This window comes from Gorilla gorilla, chromosome 5 (genome assembly GCF_029281585.2).
Source record: "Gorilla gorilla gorilla isolate KB3781 chromosome 5, NHGRI_mGorGor1-v2.1_pri, whole genome shotgun sequence".
Lineage (NCBI taxonomy): Eukaryota > Metazoa > Chordata > Mammalia > Primates > Hominidae > Gorilla > Gorilla gorilla.
In genome coordinates, this window is record NC_073229.2 from 48,342,340 (window position 1) to 48,366,622 (window position 24,283).

Here is a 24,283-nt window from a genome sequence, read left to right on the forward strand (position 1 = left end):
CACATATCACTTTCTCTGGATCCCAAATGTTCCCACAAGCTTTATTCCAAAAATAATTTTATTTAATAGGTATTAAATAATGTATAGAAGGAAAAGGAGCTGGTGTCAGGTTCTGTTTACGTCCTTCTCTTACCCTAGCTCTTCTCGTGTTTTGCCTATTTTTTTGGGCATTTTCTTTGCATGGGGATCTTCTAGCTCCTTGGCCTTATAATAATGGGGAGCCACCTCCAGAAGCCAACTGCTCTCAATCTCCAGTACCTAGGAGAGAGAAAAGATCAATGGAGTTCCCTTCTTTCCAACATAGATATTTTGTTGTTGTTATTTTTTTTTTCTTAAATTGAAACAGAGTCTTGCTCTATTGCCCAGGCTGGACTGCAGTGGCGTATCATGGCTCAAAGCAGTCCTACTGCCTCAGCCTCCCAAGTAGCTGAGACTACAGGCACACATCACAGTGCACCATTAATTTTTTGTATAGTTGGGGTCTCACTATGTTGCCTGGGCTCATCTTGGCCTCCCAAAGTGCTAGGATCCTGCCTTGGCCTCCCAAAGTGCTGGGATGGTTTACAAAAATGAGCCACTATGCCCAGCCCCAACCTAGATCCTTATGTGTATGGTCAAAAGTTATCTTTCCTCTTTGACTGCAGGGCTAGGGGTAAAGGTGCCTGGCTCTATTATTATATACCCAAAGGGCAGATACACCTCTGTATGTTATTCAAGATACCAAATAAGCTATTCCCAAGAAAAGTCTAGAACAACATGCCAGGCACAGTGGCTCACACCTGTAATCCCAACACTTTGGGAGGCCGTGGCAGGTGGATCATGAGGTCAGGAGTTCGAGATCAGCCTGGCCAACATGGTGAAACCCAGTCTCTACTAAAAATACAAAATTAGCTGGGCGTGGTGGTGGGCACCTGTAATCCCAGCTACACTGGAGGCTGAGGCAGGGGAATCACTTGAAACCGGAAGGCGGAGGTTGCATGAGCTGAGATCATGCCACTGCACTCCAGCCTGGGCTACAACAGCACGGAACTCTCTCAAAAAAAAGAAAAGCCTAGAACATAAAGACTATACTCTGTGAGACCAGAGACTCTGCTTTGTTCATTATAGCCCCAGCACCCATACAGTAGCCATTCAAATATTTATTGAATAAATGTCTAGTTCTCAGATCTTGGAAGATGCTGACACACCTGTTAGAAAGGATGTCTTTGGGCTGGGCATGGTGGCTCACACCTGTAATCCCTGCACTTTGGGAGGCCGAGGCAGGCATTTGAGACCAGCCTGGCCAACATGGTGAAATCTCATCTCTACTAAAAAAAACAAAAATTAGCCAGGCGTGGAGGCTTGCGCCTGTAATCTCAGCTACTTGGGAGGCTGAGGCATGAGAATCTCTTGAACCCCAGAAGCAGAGGTTGCAGTGAGGCTAGATTGCGCCACTGCACTCCAGCCTGGACAACAGAGTGAGACTCCGTCTCAAAAAAAAACAAAAAAAAAAACAAAGGATGTCTTTCTATTTTACCCTACCTTCCTCTTTCTGTACCAGTCCCAGCAACTTGAACCTGGGTTCTTAGCTTGCCAGGACACCATCTCTCTACATAGTCTCCACCTGCGTGGGCACAGGATATTCTCCTCACCTGTCTCATGAACTCTTTGGTGGTCAAGACAAGTTCGTGGTAGAGCAGCCAGCGTGGCTGTTGCTCAAAGAGGGAGGAGTTGGGATGAATGAAGACTGTCTGCTGCTGTTTCACTGTGCGGTAGCCACTCCGAGTCAACCGTGCCGTGTGGTAAAAGTAACCAGCAGTGATGGCCTAAGGAGCGGGCAGGAAAGAAAATCAATGGAAAAGGCAGACATCTGGGGACCCTAAGAATGCACTACCTTTTTAGTTCAGGCTTCAGGAAAATTAGAGAGGTAAGGAATGCATGAAGAACTTCCCAGGAATGAACCTTCAGTGGTCTGGGGAAGAAAGGGCCCTGGGAGGACACGTCATACACAAGGGGAAGACGGCATGCTCTCACGCTGGAGGAAATGCTGCATGCCCCCAGAGAAGCTTGCTCCTGGGAAGGTACTGGGGGTGGAAAGCAGGAGGCTGAAGAAATGCTGACCTTGCGTACACGGATATAGTCCCCCTGGCAGGAACTGAGACCAACTTCCACACGTTCCAAGAGCCCTTCCAGCTGTTCCCGCACATCCCGGGCTCGGCGCATCGATCTGAACTGTACAAAGTTCTCATAGCACCACTGGGAAGAGTAACCACTCTCAGCCCACTGGGAAGACAGTTAAAAAGAAAGGAGAGATAATTAAGTACACAGCAGGACTAAAGTCCCCCAGTGTCTCTCATTCCCACTCACCCAAGCCCAGTGACCTGTGTGTAAACATTTAGCAGAACCAGGTGGTCACCGCCAGGGAGAAAGAAGTTGACACGGGCATTGTCAGCATGGACGACCTTGTCCTTTGGTCGGTAGAAGATGGAGTTGTTGACAGAGAGCATGGCAGCCACTGTCAGGATCTCCTCTGAACAGCTGTACCTGGGACAGGAAGGGGAGAGCATGAGTTCAAAGCAAGACACATAGGAACAGATATGGTGGAGTGGGGAGTGATCACTGTGTGATGGATGTTTCCTCATGTGGGGAAGGCTGGTTGGCATAATGGCTACAAAGCAGCCAGCAGATAGATTCTGGCAGCAGCTTGGTGGTCAAGTAGGTAGGGGCCATAGATGAAACACAGTCACAAAGGAGGGACATCCATGGAGGCAGGAGCAGGAAACACCGGGGAATTCTGAGGCTTCTGCAGAAAGTGTGCATTCACTATGTGCATTTGGAAAAGATCTCTGACAGCAGAGGAATGGCATTTAAAGGTCATCCCTCCACAGCTACATCTAAATGTTCTAGTTGGAAACCTTAGGAACAAGTAAGTTCCTCAAGGGGCCGGGCGCAGTGGAATCAAGGATAGGATCAAGTGTCTTACCCTTGTGGGCCTCAAAAGGGGGCAATCAGAGTTATCTAATACTTTATTATGTGTTAAGGGATAGTATGATGAACAGAAAAAGACAGACAAAGGGGACCCCGGAGACAGAGGAGGCCTGGCCTGTTTGTGTGCTGGGGGCCCGGGTGGAGGCGAGGGCTTACTTCTCAGAGGCTAAGATCATTTTGGACAGCATGGGGTCCACCGGCAGCTCTGCCATCTTTCGACCAGACTAAGGAGAAGAGAGAGAGAGTTGAGCCCAGTCCTCCCTCAGGTTTCCCACTACTACTACAGGGGTCCCTGGAGCCATCCTGACCCCTATCATCCTGCCCCCACCCATGCTGCCGCCCGACTCACCGTGGTGAGCTCCCCAAGGTGGTTGAGGGCTCCCAGAGCATACAGCTGCTCCAAAGCCAGCAGCAGTGTCTCATATGGTGGAGGGTCCAGGAAATCAAAGTGCATTAGGTCATGGATCCCTAGAAAGAGGTGTGATGGATGGAACAGAGTCCCTTCAAAGGACAGTGACTCCAGCCCCTCCCTCCTCTCTCAGGTAGCCCAATCACCTAAGCTCTTGAGCAGCAACACGACATTGCCCAAGCTGGTCCTCTGGATCTCAGGCACTGTGGTTTCCTCAAGCTCGTGCTGATAGGCCCAGGCGGTATACAGGCGGAAGCACTTCCCTGCAGCCACCCGACCTGCCCTGCCAGCTCGCTGATTGGCTGAGGCCTGGAAAGAAAGGGGAACAGGCTGGCTGACAATTTGGTCAGGGAAAAGAAAAAGGCAGTATTTATGCAAGAAATCTGGAAGGATGCAAACTGCTCATCCCGGTTCCCTAGGAAGCCCCCACCCTGCTTCTGAGTTGGACCTTCTCTGTGGGCCAACTCCACCTCCCCCACTCCCATGCATCCCCAGGCTGACCTTGCTGCAGGGTGTGACAGTGAGCGATTCCATGCCTGTGCGGGGGTTGTAGCTCTTCTGCTTACAGAACCCTGGATCCAGCACATAAATGATGCCCTCAATGGTGAGTGATGTCTCAGCAATGTTCGTTGCCACAACCACCTGAGTGATAGGATATGGGGTCACCTAGTGACCCCACCTACCTAGTTACCCAGAAAAAGTAATCTTGGAAAGTTAGGAGTAGTGAAGCAGTTGCAGTAAGGGGCAGGAGCTGAGGGAATTAGTAGTATCCAAGGTCAGGAGCAGGGGACAAGGCCAGAAGACAGGGGACAGGGAAGTGGGGGCTGGGAGTCAGCAGGGCCATAGGAGGAAAGGAAATGGAGAAGAGGATTTAGGGTTTTTTTTTTTTTTTTCAGAGATGGGAAATGGGGGTGTTCAAGTTCCTGCCCCATCTTCCCCATCACCGCTTTCATCTTCACACAACACTTCCTGTAAGAGCCTCCTAACATGTATCCCTGCTCCTGCTCCTAGCCTGTCACATGGCATCCAGGATGGTCCTTTTAAAATACAAACCTGTCACATCACTCCCCATCCTTCAGTGGCTTCCTATCCTACTCTAGAATTCAATCCAAGCCCCTTAAAAGCCTGGATCACCTACCCCAGCTGCCTTTCTGACCTCATCTGCTAGCACTCCACCACCTCCCTCACTCCTCCCACACGCTGCTTTGCTCTGCCCAAGTAAGTGCACTCCTCACTGGATCATTTGCATCAGCTATTCCCTCTGTCTGGCATACTCTTCTCCCAGATATCAGCCTGGCTCCCTCCCTCACCTGGTTTGGGTCTCTATTCCACTTTCCCCTTACTGAAGAGGCCCTCCCTACACCCCAAGGAAAATACCTTCATGCCAGTCCTCACTCCCACCCCACAGAGTCAAGTTCCATCCTACTATGCTGCCTTGTATCTCTTCATAGCACTGGCCACAAATTGACAATATGTATTTATGCAACCACTGCTTCCCCGATAGACCACAAGTGCAAGTTTGTTAGGCTAGGGACTTTGTTTTGTTCATCACTGTATCATCAATCCCTGTGTACCTGACACACAGAAGGAACTCATTAAATATTTGTTGAATGAAAGTTATATCTCTGCTCAAAATCCTTTGACTGCTACTCAGCTGTCTAAAGTCCAAACTTCGCCAAGCACAGTGGCTCATGCCTGTAACCCAGCACTTTGAGAGGCCAAGGCGGGCGGATCACTTGAGTCCAGGAGTTCAAGACCAGCCTGGCCAACATGGTGAAACCCCATCTCTACTAAAAATTAGCTGGGTGTTGGCCAGGCATGGTGGCTCACGCCTATAATCCCAGCACTTTGGGAGGCCAAGGTGGGCAGATCACCTGAGGTCAGGAATTTGAGACCAACCTGGCCAAAACAGCGAAACCTCATCTCTACTAAAAATACAAAAAATTGGCCAGGCGTGGTGGAGGGCACCTGTAATCCCAGCTACTAGGGGGGCTGAGACAGGAGAATCGCTTGAACCTGCGAGGCAGAGGTTGCAGTGAGCACAGTTGGTGCCACTGCACTCCAGCCTGGGCGACAGAGTGAGACTCCATCTCAAAAAAAAAAAAAAAAAAAAAATTAGCTTGGGGTGGTGGTACACACCTGTAATCCCAGCTACTTAGGAAGCTGAGGCACAAGAATCACTTGAGCCTGGGAGGTGGAGGCTGCAGTGAGCCGAGATCTTGCCACTGCACTCCAGCCTGGGCGACAGAGCGAGACTCTGTCTCAAAAAAGAAAAATAAATAAAGTCCAAACTTTCCTGTCATCAAAGGCCCTCCCGAATCCTAGCCCCAAATTGTTTTTAGCCTTGTCTCCTACTCCTTCACCACATGAACCTCCCACTAAGCCTACTAGCTCACACTCTGACCTCAAACATACCTTGGGCCTTCCTCTGATGACTTCTCAGCCATTTTTCTTTTTTGAGATGGAGTCTCAAACAGACACTTTCACTGAATAAGTAAAGGCCTTTCGTCCCTCTCCCTCTCCCTCCCCCTCCCCCTCCCTCTCCCCTCTTTCCACGGTCTCCCTCTGATGCCAAGCCGAAGCTGGACGGTACTGCTGCCATCTCAGCTCACTGCAACCTCCCTGCCTGACTCTCCTGCCTCAGCCTGCCGAGTGCCTGCGATTGCAGGCGCGCGCCGCCCCGCCTGACTCGTTTTCGTATTTTTTTGGTGGAGACGGGGTTTCGCTGTGTTGGCCGGGCTGGTCCCCAGCTCCTAACCGCGAGTGATCGGCCAGCCTCGGCCTCCCGAGGTGCCGGGATTGCAGACGGAGTCTCGTTCACTCGGTGCTCAATGGTGCCCAGGCTGGAGTGCAGTGGCGTGATGTCGGCCCGCTACAACCACCTCCCAGCCGCCTGCCTTGGCCTCCCAAAGTGCCGAGATTGCAGCCTCTGCCCGGCTGCCGCCCCGTCTGGGAAGTGAGGAGCGTCTCCGCCTGGCCGCCCATCGTCCGGGATGTGAGGAGCCCCTCTGCCTGGCTGCCCAGTCTGGAAAGTGAGGAGCGTCTCTGCCCAGCCGCCATCCCATCTAGGAAACAAGGAGCGCCTCTTCCCGGCCGCCATCACATCTGGGAAGTGAGGAGCGTCTCTGCCCGGCCGCCCATCGTCTGAGATGTGGGGAGCACCTCTGCCCTGCCGCCCCGTCCGGGATGTGAGGAGCGTCTCTGCCCGGCCGCCCTGTCTGAGAAGTGAGGAGACCCTCTGCCTGGCAACCGCCCCGTCTGAGAAGTGAGGAGCCCCTCCGCCCGGCAGCCGCCCCGCCCGAGAAGTGAGGAGCCCCTCTGCCCAGCAGCCACCCCGTCTGGGAAGTGAGGAGCATCTCTGCCCGGCAGCCACCTTGTCCGGGAGGGAGGTGGGGGTTCGGCCCCCCGCCTGGCCAGCCGCCCCGTCCGGGAGGGAGGTGGGGGGGTTAGCCCCCCGCCTGGCCAGCCGCCCCGTCCGGGAGGTGAGGGGCGCCTCTGCCCGGCCGCCCCTACTGGGAAGTGAGGAGCCCCTCAGCCCGGCCAGCCGCCCCGTCCGGGAGGGAGGTGGGGGGGTCAGCCCACCGCCCAGCCTGCCGCCCTGTCCGGGAGGGAGGTGGGGGTTTGGCCCCCCACCTGGCCAGCCGCCCCATCCGGGAGGTGAGGGGCGCCTCTGCCCGGCCGCCCCTACTGGGAAGTGAGGAGCCCCTCAGCCCGGCCAGCCGCCCCGTCCGGGAGGGAGGTGGGGGGGTCAGCCCACCGCCCAGCCTGCCGCCCTGTCCGGGAGGGAGGTGGGGGTTTGGCCCCCCACCTGGCCAGCCGCCCCATCCGGGAGGTGAGGGGCGCCTCTGCCCGGCTGCCCCTACTGGGAAGTGAGGAGCCCCTCTGCCCGGCCAGCCGCCCCGTCCAGGAGGGAGGTGGAGGGGGTCAGCCCCCTGCCCGGCCAGCCGCCCCATCCGGGAGGTGAGGGGCACCTCTGCCCGGCCGCCCCTACTGGGAAGTGAGGAGCCCCTCTGCCCGGCCACCACCCCGTCTTGGAGGTGTACCCAACAGCTCATTGAGAACGGGCCATGATGACAATGGCGGTTTTGTGGAATGGAAAGGGGGGAAAGGTGGGGAAAAGACTGAGAAATCGGATGGTTGCCGTGTCTGTGTAGAAAGAGGTAGACATGGGAGACTTTTCATTTTGTTCTGTACTAAGAAAAAATTCTTCTGCCTTGGGATCCTGTTGATCTGTGACCCTACCCCCAACCCTGTGCTCTCTGAAACATGTGCTGTATCCACTCAGGGTTGAATGGATTAAGGGCGGTGCAAGATGTGCTTTGTTAAACAGATGCTTGAAGGCAGCATGCTCGTTAAGAGCCATCACCACTCCCTAATCTCAAGTACCCAGCGACACAAACACTGCGGAAGGCCGCAGGGTCCTCTGCCTAGGAAAACCAGAGAACTTTGTTCACTTGCTTATCTGCTGACCTTCCCTCCACTATTGTCCTGTAACCCTGCCAAATCCCCCTCTGTGAGAAACACCCAAGAATGATCAATAAAAAATAAAAAAAATAAAAAAAAAAAAATAATAAAAAAAAAAAAAGAGATGGAGTCTCGCACTGTCACCCAGGCTGGAGTGCAGTGGCACAATCTCAGCTCACTGCAACCTCCTCCTCCCGGGTTCAAGCGATTCTCATGACTCAGCCTCCTAAACAGGTGGGATTATAGGCGCACGCCAGCATGCCCTGCTGATTTTTGTATTTTCAGTGGAGGCAGGGTTTCACCACGTTAGGCAGCCTGGTTTCGAACTACTGACCTCAAGTGATCCGCCCACCTCAGCCTCCGAAAGTCCTGGGATTACAGGCGTGAGCCACCGCACCTGACCTCAGCCATTTCTCTTAAAGGTCCATATCAAATCCCACCTCTTGGCACATCAAGGACTTCCCTTCTCCACTGAATCTACTGTGCATACGTTCCAGATCACATATTTGGCTCTCTCTTGGTTCACACCATATTTCTCCTCTCTTCAGTCCCAGGAACAAGGGACTGGCTGCTCCTCAGCTGTGTGCAGCAGTGCGCAGGACTCACCTTGCATGGGGCAGGCACACAGCTTTTTCACTACTAGTTGTGGGAAGCATAGGGGTGAAGAGTGTGGGTTTCTCCAACTGACCTTTCGTGCCCCAGGTGGTGTGGGCTGGAAGATACGGGCCTGCATGTCAGAGGGCAGGTTGGCATAAATGGGCAGCACCAGGAGCTCCCGGATTTTGGAGCCCAGGCGGCGGCAGCGATCCTGGAGCATCTCACAGGCAGCCTCAATCTCCTCCTAGATAGAGGGTAGGGAGAGCAGCAGGGGTCCCAGAGTCACAGAAGGCCAACATGCCGGCCCTGTCTTCCCCTGGGATACATCATCCCTTCTCCCCACCATGTCAGGCACCTGTCCTGTCAGGAACACCAGGATATCCCCAGGGGGCTGGGTCACATGGATCTGCAACACAGATACTACACAAGCTTCCAAGTAGTCAGCCTCTGGAGCCTGGAGAGCAGAAAGAGATGGGGTCACAGGAGGGCCACCTGCTTAGGCAAACCTTTCCTCTCCTCCCAATTCAACATACACTTTATCCTAGTTCCCCCTTGAACCTTCCATTCCATCTTTCCCTCCACAGGATAACCTTCTCCAAAGGCCTCAGCTTTTCTGCCACAGACTTAAGCCCATCCTCCCTGAGGGGGCACCTTGGTGTAGAAGATGTCCACAGGAAACCTGCGTCCGGGGATTCGAAACACAGGGGCGTCATCAAAGAAGGTGGAAAAACGGGCAGTGTCCATTGTGGCTGAAGCCACCAGGACCTTGAGCTCAGGTCGGAAGCGAGCAACATCCTTGATCAATCCAAAGAGAATGTCTGTGTGTAGGGTCCTTTCGTGTGCCTCATCCACCATCACCACGCTGGGGAGGGAATAGGAGAGCAATGAGGGAAGAGCGCTAGGCAATGCAGTATCAGACACCAGGGTTAACTGGATGAGAGGGGAGTAATGGACACAAAGAGTTCAAGAATGACTGTTGACGGAGGGGGCTCTAAGGAGAAGTCAGCCATCCCACTTATGTAGAGCAACAGAAAGTCAGACAAGGCCAGGGCCCCATGATCTGCAACCTATCCCAGCCTCAGCAGACAATAGGAGACACGATGTAGAGGCTGCACACTGAGGCCAGGACAAGTTAGCCATACCCTCTAGTTCAGTCAAGAGTCTGCTTAGACTCAGCAGCTGCTCTTACTAGAAAAAGTTGAAGGATATGTTTTAGGCTGGGCATGGTGGTAGCTCACGCCTGTAATCCCAGCACCTTGGGAGGCCGAGGCAGGTGGATCACAAGTTCAGGAGTTAGAGACCAGTCTGGCCAATACAGTGAAACCCCGTCTCTTCTAAAAATACAAAAAAAATTAGCCAGATGTGGTGGTAGACGCCTGTAGTCCCAGCTACTTGGGAGGCTGAGGCAGGAGAATCACTTGAACCTGGGAGGCAGAGGTTGCAGTGAGCCAAGATCGTGCCACTGCACTCCAGCCTGGGTGACAGAGCGAGACTCCATCTAAAAAAAGAAAAAGTGGAAGGATTTTTTTTTTGAGACAGTCTTGCTCTGTTGCAGGCTGGAGTGTAGTGGCATGATCTCAGCTCACTGCAAGCTCCGCCTCCTGGGTTCACGCCATTCTCCTGCCTCAGCCTCCCGAGTAGCTGGGACTACAGGCGCCTGCCACTGTGCCCGGCTAATTTTTTGTATTTTTAGTAGAGACGGAGTTTTGAGACAGAGTCTCGCTCTGTCGCCCAGGCTGGAGTACAGTGGCACGATCTCGGCTCACAGCAAGCTCCGCCTCCTGGGTTGCGTTCACGCCATTCTCCTGCCTCAGCCTCCTGAGTAGCTGGGACTACAGGTGCCTGCCACCACGCCCAGCTAATTTTTTATATTTTTTAGTAGAGACGGGGTTTCACCGTGTTAGCCAGGATGGTCTTGATCTCCTTACCTCGTGATCCGCCTGCCTCTGCCTCCCAAAGTGCTGGGATTATACAGGCATGAGCCACCGCGCCCGGCTGATACGTTTTAAAGGAAAAAAAAAGTGGAAGGCAGGGTCCCTTTCAATAAGGGTGGGCCAGCAAGGCTGACTGGGGGTAATAGACCTGAGCTGCTGTGATTCAAATAGCCTAGAAGCTCCTGGTGTCCTGTGGGACAACTGCTGCTGGCATCATTCTTGACTGTTTCTTCTTCTGGAGACAGGAGCAAGTTAAGCCTTTCTACCCCAACTCTCACAGGACTGACTCTGCATGCTCCTTGGTTTCCTCCTAACTCAGTTATGTGCATGACACCTTCTTTCTCTTTGTTCTTTGGCTTTTCTGGGTGGCAGCCAAGTCCCAGGAACTCATCCCCATCTTCCCCTACCCACCTCCCTGACCTCAACTCTTTGTGCCTAACCCTAACTGTGATGGTGAAGTCCCCAGCCATTCCACAAAGCAGGCTGGCTCGATGGGCAAAAACATCTGCATCAGACACTTTGCGCTGGCTGGCTCTCCATGGGTTCTTAGAGATTTTTTGCAAGGGATATGAAGGATAAAATCCTATCTGTCCAATTGCTCCACTGTGATCTTCCAGGACCAGAAATTCACAGCCTCTGAAGAGTCAAAAAGGCACATATTGTTCAGCTGGCCTGACCCCACCCCCATTACATTCATGAATCCCTTTTCCCCCTCAACACATGTTCATCCAACCCCTGCTTGACCATTTCCAGCACTAAGAGCTCATTATTCACAGACCAAGCTACCCAAGACTTGTGTGGAGGGCCAAGACCCAGGGTCCAACCACTCTGACAGGCCCTGCAATCTCCACCACCCTGAGGGTTACTCAGCCATTGGTACTGAGTTAGAATCTGTCTCCCTGTAACCTCCCCATGGCTCCTAGCTATGTCGTGTAGGGTCACATAAAACAATCTGATCCTTCTTTCCACGTAACAGCCTTCACATATTTAGAGGGAACCAGGATGCTTCCCGTTTCTCCCTCTGAGCTGAGCATTCCAAGTGTTTTCAAATGGTCTTCACACGGCATTTCAAGTCTCGGCAGCAATGCTCTGCTATCCTGGTTGTTTTCTAAACCCTGGAGATGAATGGGGAAAGAAGAGGCTTTCTCTACAATCTCTTCTGTCCTCCAGCCCCATCTCCGTGGTACCTGGAGGTCAGTTCAAGGACCATTTGAACCACAAAGACTCAAGAACGGGTGGATTAATCAGAAGACAATGGCTGAATTGGCTGGGTGGGAAGAAGGGAGAGAAAGGCCAGAGACTAGAGATACCTGTAACTCGCCAGGTCAGGCTCAGAGAGGAACTCTCGGAGAAGCATCCCATCTGTCATGTAGCGGAGGACAGTTCGCTCTGATGTGCAGTCCTCAAAGCGGATGCTGTAGCCAACCTGGTCAAGGGAACCATTAGCAACCAAGTGTGGGCTGGTGTGCCCTGAAAGGAACTTGGGGAAAGGTGAAGTGGGGCAGCACCAAGACTTCTGCTGTAGGGACCTGAGGGAACTGTAGACTGAGTCACAGACCCCAGACTCTACCCCCCAGTTCCCTAGAAATCTCACCTCATTCCCAAGCTTCACACCCATCTCCCGGGCCACTCGGGCGGCCACACTCATGGCAGCCACTCTCCGGGGTTGGGTGCAGGCAATCTTCATACCCTTGTTTGTATAACCCTGAATGACAAAGAAAAAAGAAGAAGTTTGCCCTTTACTAAATATGCACCCTGGGACCAGGTACATTTCAGAGAAAGAAGTTGTAAAAGCCAGGCAGGAGAAAAGGAGGAAAAGACAGATGCTGAAAACCAGAAAAGAAGGGCAAATAGATAGGATGACAGACCTAGGGCCCTCAAAGGGGGTCCTCACCCAGCTCTGGGTAATTAAGTTCATGACTCTGCTAGACTTGAGCTGGAAAAGAACAGATTAGCTGAGGCAGAGCCAGCTAAGGTAAAAAAGCAGGAAGGCTGGGCACAGTGGCTCATGCCTGTAATCCTAGTACTTTGGGAGGCTGAGGTGGGAGGATGGCTTGAGCTCAGGAGTTCGAGACCAGCCTGGGCAACATAGTGTGACAAAAAAATTAAAAATTCAAAATTTTGGCCAGGCACAGTGGCTCACACCTGCAATTCCAGCACTTTGGGAGGCCGAGGCAGACAGATCTCCTGAGGTTGGGAGTTTGAGACCAGCCTGGCCAAAATGGTGAAACCCCGTCTACTAAAAATACAAAAAATTAGCCGAGCATGGTGGTGCATGCCTGTAATTCCAGCTACTTGGGAGGCTGAGGCAGGAGAGTCGCTTGAACCTGGGAGACAGAGGTTGCAGTAAGCCAAGATCATGCCACCCCACTCCAGCCTGGGCAACAGAGCAAGACTCTGTCTCAAAAAAAAAAAAAAAAAAAATTTCAGGCCAGGCACAGTGGCTAACACCTGTAACTCCAGCACTTTGGGAGGCTGAGGTGGGCAGATCACGAGGTCAGGAGATTGAGACGATCCTGGCCAACATGGTGAAACCCCATCTCTACTAAAAATACAAAAATTAGCTGGGTGTGGTGGTACGCACCTGTAGTCCCAGCTACTTAGGAGGCTGAGGCAGGAGAATCACTTGAACCCAGGAGGTGGAGGTTGCAGTGAGTCAAGATCGCGCCACTGCACTCCAGCCTGGTGACAGAGCAAGACTCCACCTCAAAAAAAAACATAAAATGTTTAATATGGGCATGGTGGTGTGCACCTCCCAGATACTCAGGAGGCTGAGGTGGGAGGATCTCATGAGCCCAGGAGTCCCAGGTTGCAGTGAGTCATGATGGTGCCACATCACACCAGCTTGGGCATCAGAGCAAGAGCCTGTCTCCAAAATAAGGCAGGGGCTAGGCACAGTGGCTCACGCCTGTAATCCCAGCACTTTGGGAGGCTGAGGCGGCTGGATCACTTGAGGTCAGGAGTTTGAGAGCAGCCTGGCCAACACGGTGAAACCCCACCTCTACTAAAAAATTAGCCAGGTGTGGTGGCGCATGCCTGTAATTCCAGCTACTCTGAAGGCTGACGCAGGAGAATTCCTTGAACCCAGGAGTCAGAGGTTGCAGTAAGCCAAGATCGCACCACTGCACTCCAGCCTGGGTGACAGAGCAAGACTCCGTCTCCAAAAAAAAAAAAAAAAAAAAAAGGCAGGAAAATAGTCCTTTAACTCCTTGTTTTTTGGCCACGTTGGAGCATAGGGAGGTCCACATTTACACACGTCCCACTCCACCTATCCATCTACCCGTCCTTCCAACCTGAATGAAATGAATGCAGGAAGTGAGAACAGAAATGTGAAAAGGGTATGGTCTTTACTCTCAAGAATTTCACAATTTAGTGGAAAAGATAGGTAAGTGACTACTAAAAATATAATGTAAAAGGAGCTCTGACAGGAATGAGGACATTGATGCCAGGTGCCCTGGCAAGCTGAAGGGTGAGATGACTGTACCTCCTCAAAGAGATACTGCGGGATCTGGGTGGTCTTCCCTGAGCCTGTCTCGCCTTCAATGATGAGGACTTGGTGATTTGCAATAGCAGCCAGGAGCTCCTCTCGAAATGGGAACACCGGGAGGCTGCGGCGGACGGCCTGGATGGACTCTTTCTGCTGGGCCTGAGTTGAAGTGGGTGGAGCTGACGGCTCCTAAGGAAAGAGAAGGAGGTGTGAGCTAAATAGCTCGCTTCGGGTCCTCCTCAGAATGTCTCCCAGCTCCCCTCTTACCTCATCACCCTGGAGCTGAGTGGCCCGGACAAACTCAATGGTCTCCTCCTCCTCCAGCACCAGTTGATACTTGGGCTCCTGAGAGGCAGCATCTCGGGCCCCAAACTTCAGGGACGCTGCCCCAAGCCGCGCCTCCTCCCAGCGCCGCTGCTCCTCCCCAGGGGCTCCTGATTCCTCCTCCACTAGATCCACAGCTCGGGCTGGCTACAGAGAGAGGGGATATGTGAAGACTCAAAAACAGGATGTCCTCTCTGCCCTCTCCCCTCTTCCCATTACTACCCCCGCCCACTGCCCATTGGGAAAGGCAAGGCAAGAAAGGGGATGACCCACGTGTTGCCCAATCCCCTGAAGCCTTCCCCACAACTTGTCTTGGGGACCAAGGCTGAAGCAGACGCCGCTTCGCCTCACCTGTCCTCGGGTTTCCTTGGGCATGTGGTAGCGATTGGTGGCCTCCAGCTTCTCCTGCTCCCCAGCTGCCCGGTACTCCCGGGCGAGATCCCGCACTCGCCGCTTATATTTGAGCTCCTGCCGCTCGTGCCGGCTCAGCTCCACGTCCCCAAAAAGGAACTCCTCATCAGCCAGCTCCGCCTCCAGGTCCTCAAGCTTCTCTCGCTCCCGCTTAGCCAGGTACTCTCGGCGAGATTTCTTCCGCAGCTCAGGGACCTGAGTTGGGAAAGGACAGTCGAATCCTCACCTTGCTGGAGGAGCAACCCCTTTCTCTACCAATCCCTACAAGGGAAAAATCCCCTGACAGGCAGGCATGAGAACCTAAGGATGCACCCTCTACCTTCCCTCTGCAATGCACAACCAAAACAATGACATACTCAAATCTGGGCCTCTTTGGATGCTACATGCTGACCCCACATCGTATCTTCCTGCAGCAGAATCCAGCTGGAAAGTCCTCTTAGGCAGCATTATCATCTTTGTTAATACAGATACACTAGGGAGATGTCTGCGTAGCTTATATTTTACTCTTGCCATTTTATTCAAATTAGTGGAAAGGGGGAAAATAAAAGGCTAATCCAGCATTTAGAAGCACAGGACTCAAACCGAAAACAATTCAGACAAAGATAGAATCCAGTGAGGGGGCCAACAGGAGGCAATCTTCAGCCCCAGTTAGATGTTCTTTGGTCTTAAACAGAATGACTGTAGTTTGAGGAAGGGAGAAAAACTGATTATAAAAAGTTAGGACTACAGCATCAGAGTGTTTCTGTAAGGCAAATGTAATCAGGGATGTTTGGCTTTCTGGTACTAACCTCTCTTCACCATGCTATGTGTCACTTAGTTTCTACACATTTACCTTTGATACAAACTTTTCAGGACACATTATGGATGACAGCAGAAAACTGGCAATATCTATAAGGCCCTTTCCTGCCAGGAGTCCTCCCACTATGACATCATCCTCTCTGTGATCACAACTTCCTCTACTGCAAGGTCAAAGCCCCTCTGGTGGCTGGGTGGGCGTGGTGACTCACACCTGTAATCCCAGCACTTTGAAAGGCTGAGGCGGGTGGATCACCTAAGGTCAGGAGTTCGAGACCAGCCTGGCCAACATGGTGAAATCCCGTCTCTACTGAAAATACAAAAATTAGCTGGGCATGGTAGTGGGCACCTGTAATCCCAGCTATTCGGGAGGCTGAGGCAGGAGAATCGTTTGAACCCGGGAGACGGAGGTTGCAGTGAGCTTAGCTCACGCCATTGCACTCCAGCCTGAGCAACAAGAACAAAACTGCATCTTTAAAAAAAAGCCCCTCTGCTGTTCTACCCTTAAGGGGCCTGGTTCTATTTAGTTGCTTGGCTTTTCTTGTTTGTTCTGTAAAGACTTAAAATGCAGTTTATGATCATGACCTAATCTGGGTACCACAGTCAAATATTCCTTCCATGGAAGAGACAGATAGATTTTTTTTTTAATATGGGCAAAAAATCAGAGCCATTTGAGCATTAAAAAGAATAATGATGTGAGATTATAAAATACTGAAAAATAAAAATTCATGAGTCCAATGTGACACACACAAACAAAAAACAAGGGAAAAAAATCTGGCACCAGTGAAATGACTGTTACACCAAACTCCTTACTCTAAAAATTCGTATTTAAAAGGAAACAAACATTTACCCTTTTTAAGAAGGAACTGTAGCTTGTTCCTAGTTGTTGAGGAAAAGCTCTTCTTTATAGACAAATTCTAGCCAATACACGTAACAGGAATGACAGAATCAAAAAATCACCATTTCGGCCGGGTGCGGTGGCTCACGCCTGTAATCCCAGCACTTTGGGAGGCTGAGGCAGGGGATCACGAAGTCAGGAGATCGAGACCATCCTGGCTAACATGGTGAGACCCCATCTCTACTAAAAATACAAAAAATCAGCCGGGCGTGGCGGCAGGCGCCTGTAGTTCTAGCTGCTCAGGAGGCTGAGGCAGGAGAATGGCATGAACCCGGAAGGCAGAGCTTGCAGTGAGCCGAGATCGCACCGTTGCACTCCAGCCTGGGCGACAGAACGAGACTCTGTCTCAAAAAAAAAAAAAAAAAAATCACCATTTTGCAATCCCCAATAAAAATAACATGTTCAGGAAAGGATTACCAGTGGCTTCTAAAAGCATTCGATGAAAGGCTATTGGTAGAAAGGATATTAATACTAATAGATAGATACACAACTGGATAGTATGTCCCCGTGATATGACATAATATGAAGTGCACATCACCGCCCAAGAAGTGTTCCTGCCACAATTGTTTAATCTGAGTGTCAACAAGCTTTAGACCCAATTCCCGCTTTAAAGAAAGCACAGGGCAGAGAAGTACTTAACACCACAAGATAAGAATCAGGCAAATCCAGAATGTAGGACACTGCAAGGTGAGACAGACAGAGAGAGAAACAAACTTAACATCTAAGACCCAAATGCAATGCATGAACCTTGACTGCATTCTTGTTAGGAAAAAGCAGTCATCAAAGTTATTTTGAGGGTAATGAGGGAATCTTTTATTGTAGAGAGATCTTAGTCGATACATAAGAATTACTGTTCAGAGTACATTTCCCACCCTAGGCAGCCCCTGGTCTTTGTCTCCTGTGTCTTATGTCCCTTGGAGTGTAAAAACAGGAACTTTGAGTGGTATTCATTAACAGAACAACAATTATTTCATATAAGCTGCATCAGAAACAACCGAAGATGAAAAAACTACCATCCCCATACGTTACTAATTTGTGCTGTGCACCAACAACAACCTGCTTTAAATATCCATGCCAATTTACAACCCCCATACTGTATCAGGCAAGGTTAGTGGCTACTGAACATACCACCAGGACAGGGCTATCTAAAGACACATTCAGTAATGTGTTAACTATACAAAAAAAAACACTGTACAGTTAAGAATAAATCTTACACAGCCTCCCATTTCAATGTCTTTCTTTAAAAGGAGTGAGTCCTCCCCCTCCCCCTCCCTCTCCCCACGGTCTCCCTCTGATGCCGAGCCAAAGCTGGACTGTACTGCTGCCATCTCGGCTCACTGCAACCTCCCTGCCTGATTCTCCTGCCTCAGCTTGCCGAGTGCCTGCAATTGCAGGCACGCGCCGCCACGCCTGACTGGTTTTCGTATTTTTTTGGTGGAGACAGGGTTTCGCTGTGTTGGCCGGGCTGGTCTCCAGCTCCTAACCGCGAGTGATCCGCCAGCCTCGGCCTCCGGAGGTGCCGGGATTGCAGATGGTGTCTGGTTCACTCAGTGCTCAACGGTGCCCAGCCAGGCTGGAGTGCAGTGGCGTGATCTCGGCTCGCTACAACCTCCACCTCCCAGCCGCCTGCCTTGGCCTCCCAAAGTGCCCAGAGTGCAGCCTCTGCCCGGCCGCCACCCCGTCTAGGAAGTGAGGAGCGTCTCTGCCTGGCCGCCCATCGTCTCGGATGTGAGGAGCCCCTCTGCCTGGCTGCCCAGTCTGGAAAGTGAGGAGCGTCTCTGCCCGGCCGCCATCCCATCTAGGAAGTGAGGAGCGCCTCTTCCCGGCTGCCATCCCATCTAGGAAGTGAGGAGCGTCTCTGCCCGGCCGCCCATCGTCTGAGATGTGGGGAGCGCCTTTGCCCCGCCACCCCATCTGGGATGTGAGGAGCGCCTCTGCCCAGTCGCGACCCCGTCTGGGAGGTGAGGAGCGTCTCTGCCCAGCCACCCCATCTGAGAAGGGAGGAGACCCTCCGCCTGGCAACCGCCCCGTCTGAGAAGTGAGGAGACCCTCCGCCCGGCAGCCACCCCGTCTGGGAAGTGAGGAGCGTCTCCGCCCGGCAGCCGCCCCGTCCGGGAGGGAGGTGGGGGTCAGCCCCCGCCAGGCCAGCCGCCCCATCCGGGAGGGAGGTGGGGGGGGTCAGCCCCCCGCCCGGCCAGCCGCCCCGTCCGGAAGGTGAGGGGCGCCTCTGCCCGGCCGCCCCTACTGGGAAGTGAGGAGCCCCTCTGCCCGGCCACCACCCCGTCTGGGAGGTGTGCCCAACAGCTCATTGAGAACGGGCCATGATGACAATGGTGGTTTTGCGGAATAGAAAGCAGGGAAAGGTGGGGGAAAAGATTGAGAAATCAGATGGTTGCCATGTCTGTGTGGAAAGAAGTAGACATGGGAGACTTTTCATTTTGTTCTGTACTAAGAAAAATTCTTCTGCCTTGGGATCCTGTTGATCTGTGACCTTACCCCCCAACCCTGTGCTCTCTGAAACATGTGCTGTGTCCACTCAGGGTTAAATGGATTAAGGGCAGTGCAAGATGTGCTTTGTTAAACAGATGCTTGAAGGCAGCATGCTCGTTAAGAGTCATCACCACTCCCTAATCTCAAGTACCCAGGGACACAAACACTGTGGAAGGCCTCAGGGTCCTCTGCCTAGGAAAACCAGAGACCTTTGTTCACTTGTTTATCTGCTGACCTTCCCTCCACTATTGTCCTATGACCCTGCCAAATCCCCCTCTGCGAGAAACACCCAAGAATGATCAATAAAAATAAAAATTAAAAAAAAAAAAAAAAAAGAATTACTGTTCAACTTCCTGACTGTGACAAGAGCATTGTGATTTTAGAGGACAATATCTTTATCCTTAGCAGGTACACACTGATGTACTTAGAGATAAAATGCCATGATGTCTAAGACTCTTTTAAATGGTCTGAAAAGAAAAAACATACCACATTTACAATTACAATGCAAATACTACCCATAGTATTAACCATTTTTCAATCTGCATAGTGTCTATGAGTGTTCTTTGTTCTATTCTTTCAACTTCCCTATGTGCTTAAATATTTTTGTAATCGAAAAAGAAAAATTACAGCTGGGCACAGTGGCTCACGCCTGTAATCCTAACATTTTGGGAGGCCGAGGGGGGTGGATCGCCTAAGGTCAGGAGTTTGAGATCAGACTGGCCAACATGGCGAAACCCCATCTCTACTAAACATACAAAAATCAGCCAGGCATGCTAGTGCATGTCTGTAGTCCCAGCTGCTCGGGAGGTTGAGGCAGGAGAATCACTTGAACCCGGGAGGCGGAGGTTGCAGTGAGCCGAGATCATGCCACTGCACTCCAGCCTGGGAGACAGAACGAGATTCTGTCTCAAAAAAAAACCGAAAAATTAAATTCAGGCCAAAACAGTAACACCACCACCACTACAACTGCACTGAGATGTCCCAGAAGCCTAACCACAGTCAATTTCAGGAAGAGATATGAGATAAATTGGTCAGAAGAGACCTGGGAACCAGTAGGCCATTCTTAGAACTCCAAAAGTTGGCCGGGCATGCGGTGACTCACGCCTATAATCCCAGCACTTTGGGAGGCCGAGGCAGGTGGATCACCTGAGGTCAGGAGTTCAAGACCAGCCTGACCAACATGGAGAAACCCCCATCTCTACTAAAAATACAAAATTAGCCAGGCAAGGTGGCTCATGCCTGTAATCCCAGCTACTCTGGAGGCTGAGGCAGGAGAATCGCTTGAATTCGGGAGGTGGAAGTTGCAGTGAGCCAAGATCACGCCGCTGCACTCCAGCCTGAGCAACAAGTGCAAAACTCTGTTTCAAAAAAATAAATAAATAAATTTTAAAAAGTAAAAAGGGCCAGGCGTAGTGGCTCATGCCTATAATCCCAACACTTTGGGAGGCCAAGGCGGGCAGATCACAAGGTCAAGAGATCAAGACCATCCTGGCCAACATGATGAAATCTCCTCTACTAAAAATACAAAAAATTAGCCGAGTGTGGTAGTGCAGGCCTGTAGTCCCAGCTACTCAGGAGGCTGAGGCAGGAGAATCGCTTGATTCCTCCACCAGGGAGGCACAGGTTGTAGTGAGCTGAGATTGCACCACCACACTCCAGCCTGGCAACAGAGTGAGACTCCATCTCAAAAATAAATAAATAAATAAAAATAAAAAATAAAACAAAACAAATAAAAAGAAGGCTGGGCACGGTGGCTCACGCCTGTAATTCCAGCTCTTTGGGAGGCCAAGGCAGGTGGATCACAAGGTCAGGGGTTCGAGACCACCTTGGCCAACATGGTGAAACCCTGTCTCTACTAAAGGTACAAAAAGTTAGCCAGGCGTGGTGGTGTGCGCCTGTAATCCCAGCTACTCAGAAGGCGGAGGTTGCAGTGAGCCGAGATCGCATCATTGCACTCCAGCCTCGGTGACAGGGCAAGACTCCATTTCAAAAAAAAGAAAAAAGGTTAAAAAAAAAGAGTCTCAAAATTCTATTGGGGTATTGGGGAATCTAAGTGTGACTTTACTTGACAAGACCAGGCCTTTGGAAAACAGCTTACCCTACCTAGTTTCACACCATAAAAAGTCCAGTTTATGAATTACAAGGGCTCTGTCCCTGTCCAGTGAGAAGACACAGGGAGATCACAAAGCCACATAAGGGGTGCAGGAATTAGGTGGTGGGAAGGTATTTGGAGATGGTGTGCCTAAGCTGAATGGTGAGCACATCCCTGTACAGTGGGACTGCTGCCCTGCCCTTGCCCTCCAGCAACCTTCTTGACAACATTCCAGCTGCCTCATATCTCATTAGGACTCAGGAATAGGGAAAGCTCACAATTTCATTCACTAATAGAGTATATTTGATCCTAAAGTTAAGAGTCAAGGAGGACTTACGGGTAGCCTCCTTCCCCCTACAACTTAAGAGGGATCCTTCCCTCAACAACATAAGTCTATCCTCAGCTGGCTCCTAACAACCAAGCCCCTCTTCTAGAAACCTGACCACCCCATCAGCATCCACACTGTGCTTCCTCTGTATCCTCTCTCCCTATACACTCTATCAGAAAGTCTTTCCTTTTGTCTTCTGATCTTGGCTCCCTAGGCCCTGGGACTCACCATGGCCTTCCGGTCTTCCTCGGCCATCTTGAGGCGCTTCTGAGCCTCTTCATAAGCCTGGAAGAAAAAAACAAGAATGGAGGGGTGTGAGGCCAAAGAGCCCCCACACTGACAGCTGCTCCCCTCTAGAATCACAAGGATCATTCAGATGCACCCTAACACAAAAAATGTCCCCTCTCAGTGAGGAATCTCTCTGATTGCAGGTACAGCAGACAGTTGTCTTAGCCACAGGATGCACCGGGCTTCTCTCACCACAGAGGTGAACATCTCACTAGAGACAGCCCCTTGTCTTCCCAGAGATCACTATCTCTGCACTCACAGCCAACCTCAGATTTCACCCTGGGATCTTGGGGATTTACAGAACATGCTGCTCCTATTCACCTTCTTGTCTGACCGTTCCAGGACATTTCGAGTCCGATCCTTGTCCCGCTGTCGAACCCGCTCAGCAAAGGCATCACGCTCCTCCAGGTCCTGAAGGCGTTCACGCTCTGTCCGTTCCCACTCATCTTCCGACTCTGGCTTCTCTGTCTGCTGTTTACTCCCCCTGCAGCCCATCCAGGGGATTAAATAAGGGCATAGAGAACACTTCAGCCTGCCCCATCCTCTCTCACCCTGCTTCTGACTTACCCTGTTTTCTTCTTCCCTTTCTCAGAAGCCTCTTCCTCCTCTTCTTCCTCTTCTTCCTCGCGCTTCTTCCTGAGGTGTTTCCGCTTTTTACGTTTCTTCTGGAGGCTGCTTCCAGCCCTACTCACAGTCTCCTCACTGCTCTCTTCACTGTCTTCCAGTAACCTATAAGATCGGTTCTTCTCCAGCAGGGCCCGGGCCTCTCGCTCTGCTGCCCGAGCTGGCTTTTCTACCACTGCCTTTCGTGGTACCTGCCAGTAGAGGGGAAGATAAGGAGGTCTGAGCAACTCCTGATCTCTGCCCTCCCACTTAGCTCTGTTCCTAATTTAAGCAATTACTTAGTCTTTCCTGCCCCCCCCGCCCGGCCCCACCGCCAGGCAATGGCGTGATCTCGGCTCACTTCAACCTCCGCCTCCCAGGTTCAAGCAATTCTCCTGCCTCAGCCTCCCAAGTAGCTGAGATTACAGGCACATGCCACCACGCCCGACTAATTTTTGTATTTTTAGTAGAGATGAGGTTTCACCATGTTGGCCAGGCTGGTCTCAAACTCCTGACCTCATGATCCACTCGCCTCAGCCTCCCAAAGTGCTGGGATTACAGGCATGAGCCACCGCACCCGGGCACAATTACTTAGTTTTAAACCAGCTAACCAGCATTCATTCTCCTTCTTCCTCATGGCTTCACCCCATCTTCATCATCCTGAATGGGGTTTTTTATTTTTTTTTACAGACAGGGTTTCACTCTGTCCCTCTTGGGCTCAAGGGATCCTCCCACCTCAGGCTCCTAAGTAGCTAGAAACACAGGTGCACACTACCACGCCCAACTAATTTTTAAATTTTTTGTAGGAAGAAGATTTCGCCATGTTGCCCAGGCTGGTCTCGAACTCCTGGGCTCAAGTAATCCTCCTGCCTCAGCCTCCCGGGGTGCTGGGATTACAGGTGTGAGCCACTGCACCCGGCCCCCTCTGTTAATTAAACGACTGAAAGGAAGTTCAGAAGATGAGGGGGGCCGGGCATGGTGGCTCACGCCTGTAATCTCAGCACTCTGAGGGGGCTGAGAGAGGATTGCTTGAGCTGAGGAGTTAGAGACCAGCCTGCGCAACACACCAAGGCCTCATCTCTGAAAATAAAAATAAAACTAAAAGATATTAGCCGGGGGTGATGGCGCGCGCCCGTAGTCCCAGCTACCGGGGAAGATGAGGTGGGAGGGTCGCTTCAGCCAAGGAGGTCGACGCTGTAGTGAGCCGTGATCTTACGACTGCACTCCAGCCTGGGCGACGGGGCGAGCGAGACTGTGTCTCTCAAAAAAAAAAAAAAAAGAAAGAAAGAAAGAAAGAAATGCAGAAACTAAGATCCCTACTGAATCGTAATCTGCATTTTAACAAGAGCCTTGGATGCATGTTAAGAGTTCGAGAAACACCGTTCTATTGCGCCTTAACCCGACACACCTAAGCCCTCCTCAATCTTCTCCACTGAGCTGGGCGTCCAGCAGCTAGCACAGTACCTACGCGACAACGGACAAAGAATAAGTGCTTGTGAACTGAGCTTTCTTAACTTCTCGATGGACCGTTAGGCCAGCCTCACCGGGACAAATCACAGGGCCCCTCCCCACCCCTGCCGACACCTTGTTCCAGAGTCTCAGGGCGAAGTCCCGGGCAGGCCCACTGAGATCCAAGGTATCAGTGTCTCGTAGGAGCTGCACGAACTCCTCGGCCGAGGTGCAGCGCTGTGCGGTACCGATCAGAAACTGGGCGACGTGCCGCTCGCTCAGCCCCAACACCGAGTGCAGCTCGTCCTGAACCCAGCGCTCCAGACCCGCCGGCGTCGCCATGGCGACTCACGCTCCCTGCTCCCGGCCCTGAAGCGTCGGGCAGCCGCGCTCACTGCTGGGCCGGTCAGAGGCCTGGAGCCCTCGGCTGGAGCCTCAGCTTCGCAAGTCAGCTACCTTGGGACCTCTAGGATCTTCCGACATCCCAAAGCTGTCTTCCCGTACCGCGGAGCCCGGAAGGGGCTGTAGTTTTTCGGCCTCTAAGCACTACGGTGGCCGAGCGAGTTCAAACCTCGCGGAACCATACCTGAAAGCTCGGGGTAATTCTTTTTTCTTCATTTCGCCTCTATCCAGTTTCTCTGACGCCCCCTGATGGTCAGTCTGTGAGTGCTTCGCTCACGCATTCATTCAACAAGTGAAATTAATTTAATGGATGCCTAATGTGTGCTCATTGCTTTCCGTCCCTGG

At 51.8% G+C, this 24,283-nt stretch overlaps 1 protein-coding gene across 2 annotated transcripts; it reads right to left on the reverse strand.

Annotated features, from left to right (window-relative positions):
• Positions 1–10: 10 nt before the first annotated feature.
• On the reverse strand, positions 11–24,156 carry DHX16 (DEAH-box helicase 16). Of its 2 annotated transcripts, none has more exons than XM_004043583.5 (20): positions 23,672–24,156; positions 22,052–22,299; positions 21,806–21,968; positions 21,425–21,481; positions 14,534–14,788; positions 14,126–14,329; positions 13,856–14,047; positions 11,966–12,076; positions 11,682–11,797; positions 9,089–9,299; positions 8,793–8,891; positions 8,529–8,681; positions 3,878–4,018; positions 3,523–3,685; positions 3,317–3,435; positions 3,124–3,191; positions 2,361–2,523; positions 2,101–2,262; positions 1,632–1,805; positions 11–258 (listed from the first exon to the last, which is right to left on the reverse strand). In XM_004043583.5, exons 1-20 carry the CDS (start codon positions 23,876–23,878, stop codon positions 130–132), a joined length of 3,135 nt encoding a protein of 1,044 aa, XP_004043631.1. In that variant the 5' UTR covers positions 23,879–24,156; the 3' UTR covers positions 11–129. The 2 variants fall into 2 exon arrangements, with proteins under 2 accessions (XP_004043631.1, XP_004043632.1); XM_004043584.5 differs by having other exon boundaries at positions 23,993–24,097.
• Between the last annotated feature and the right edge of the window lie 127 nt (positions 24,157–24,283).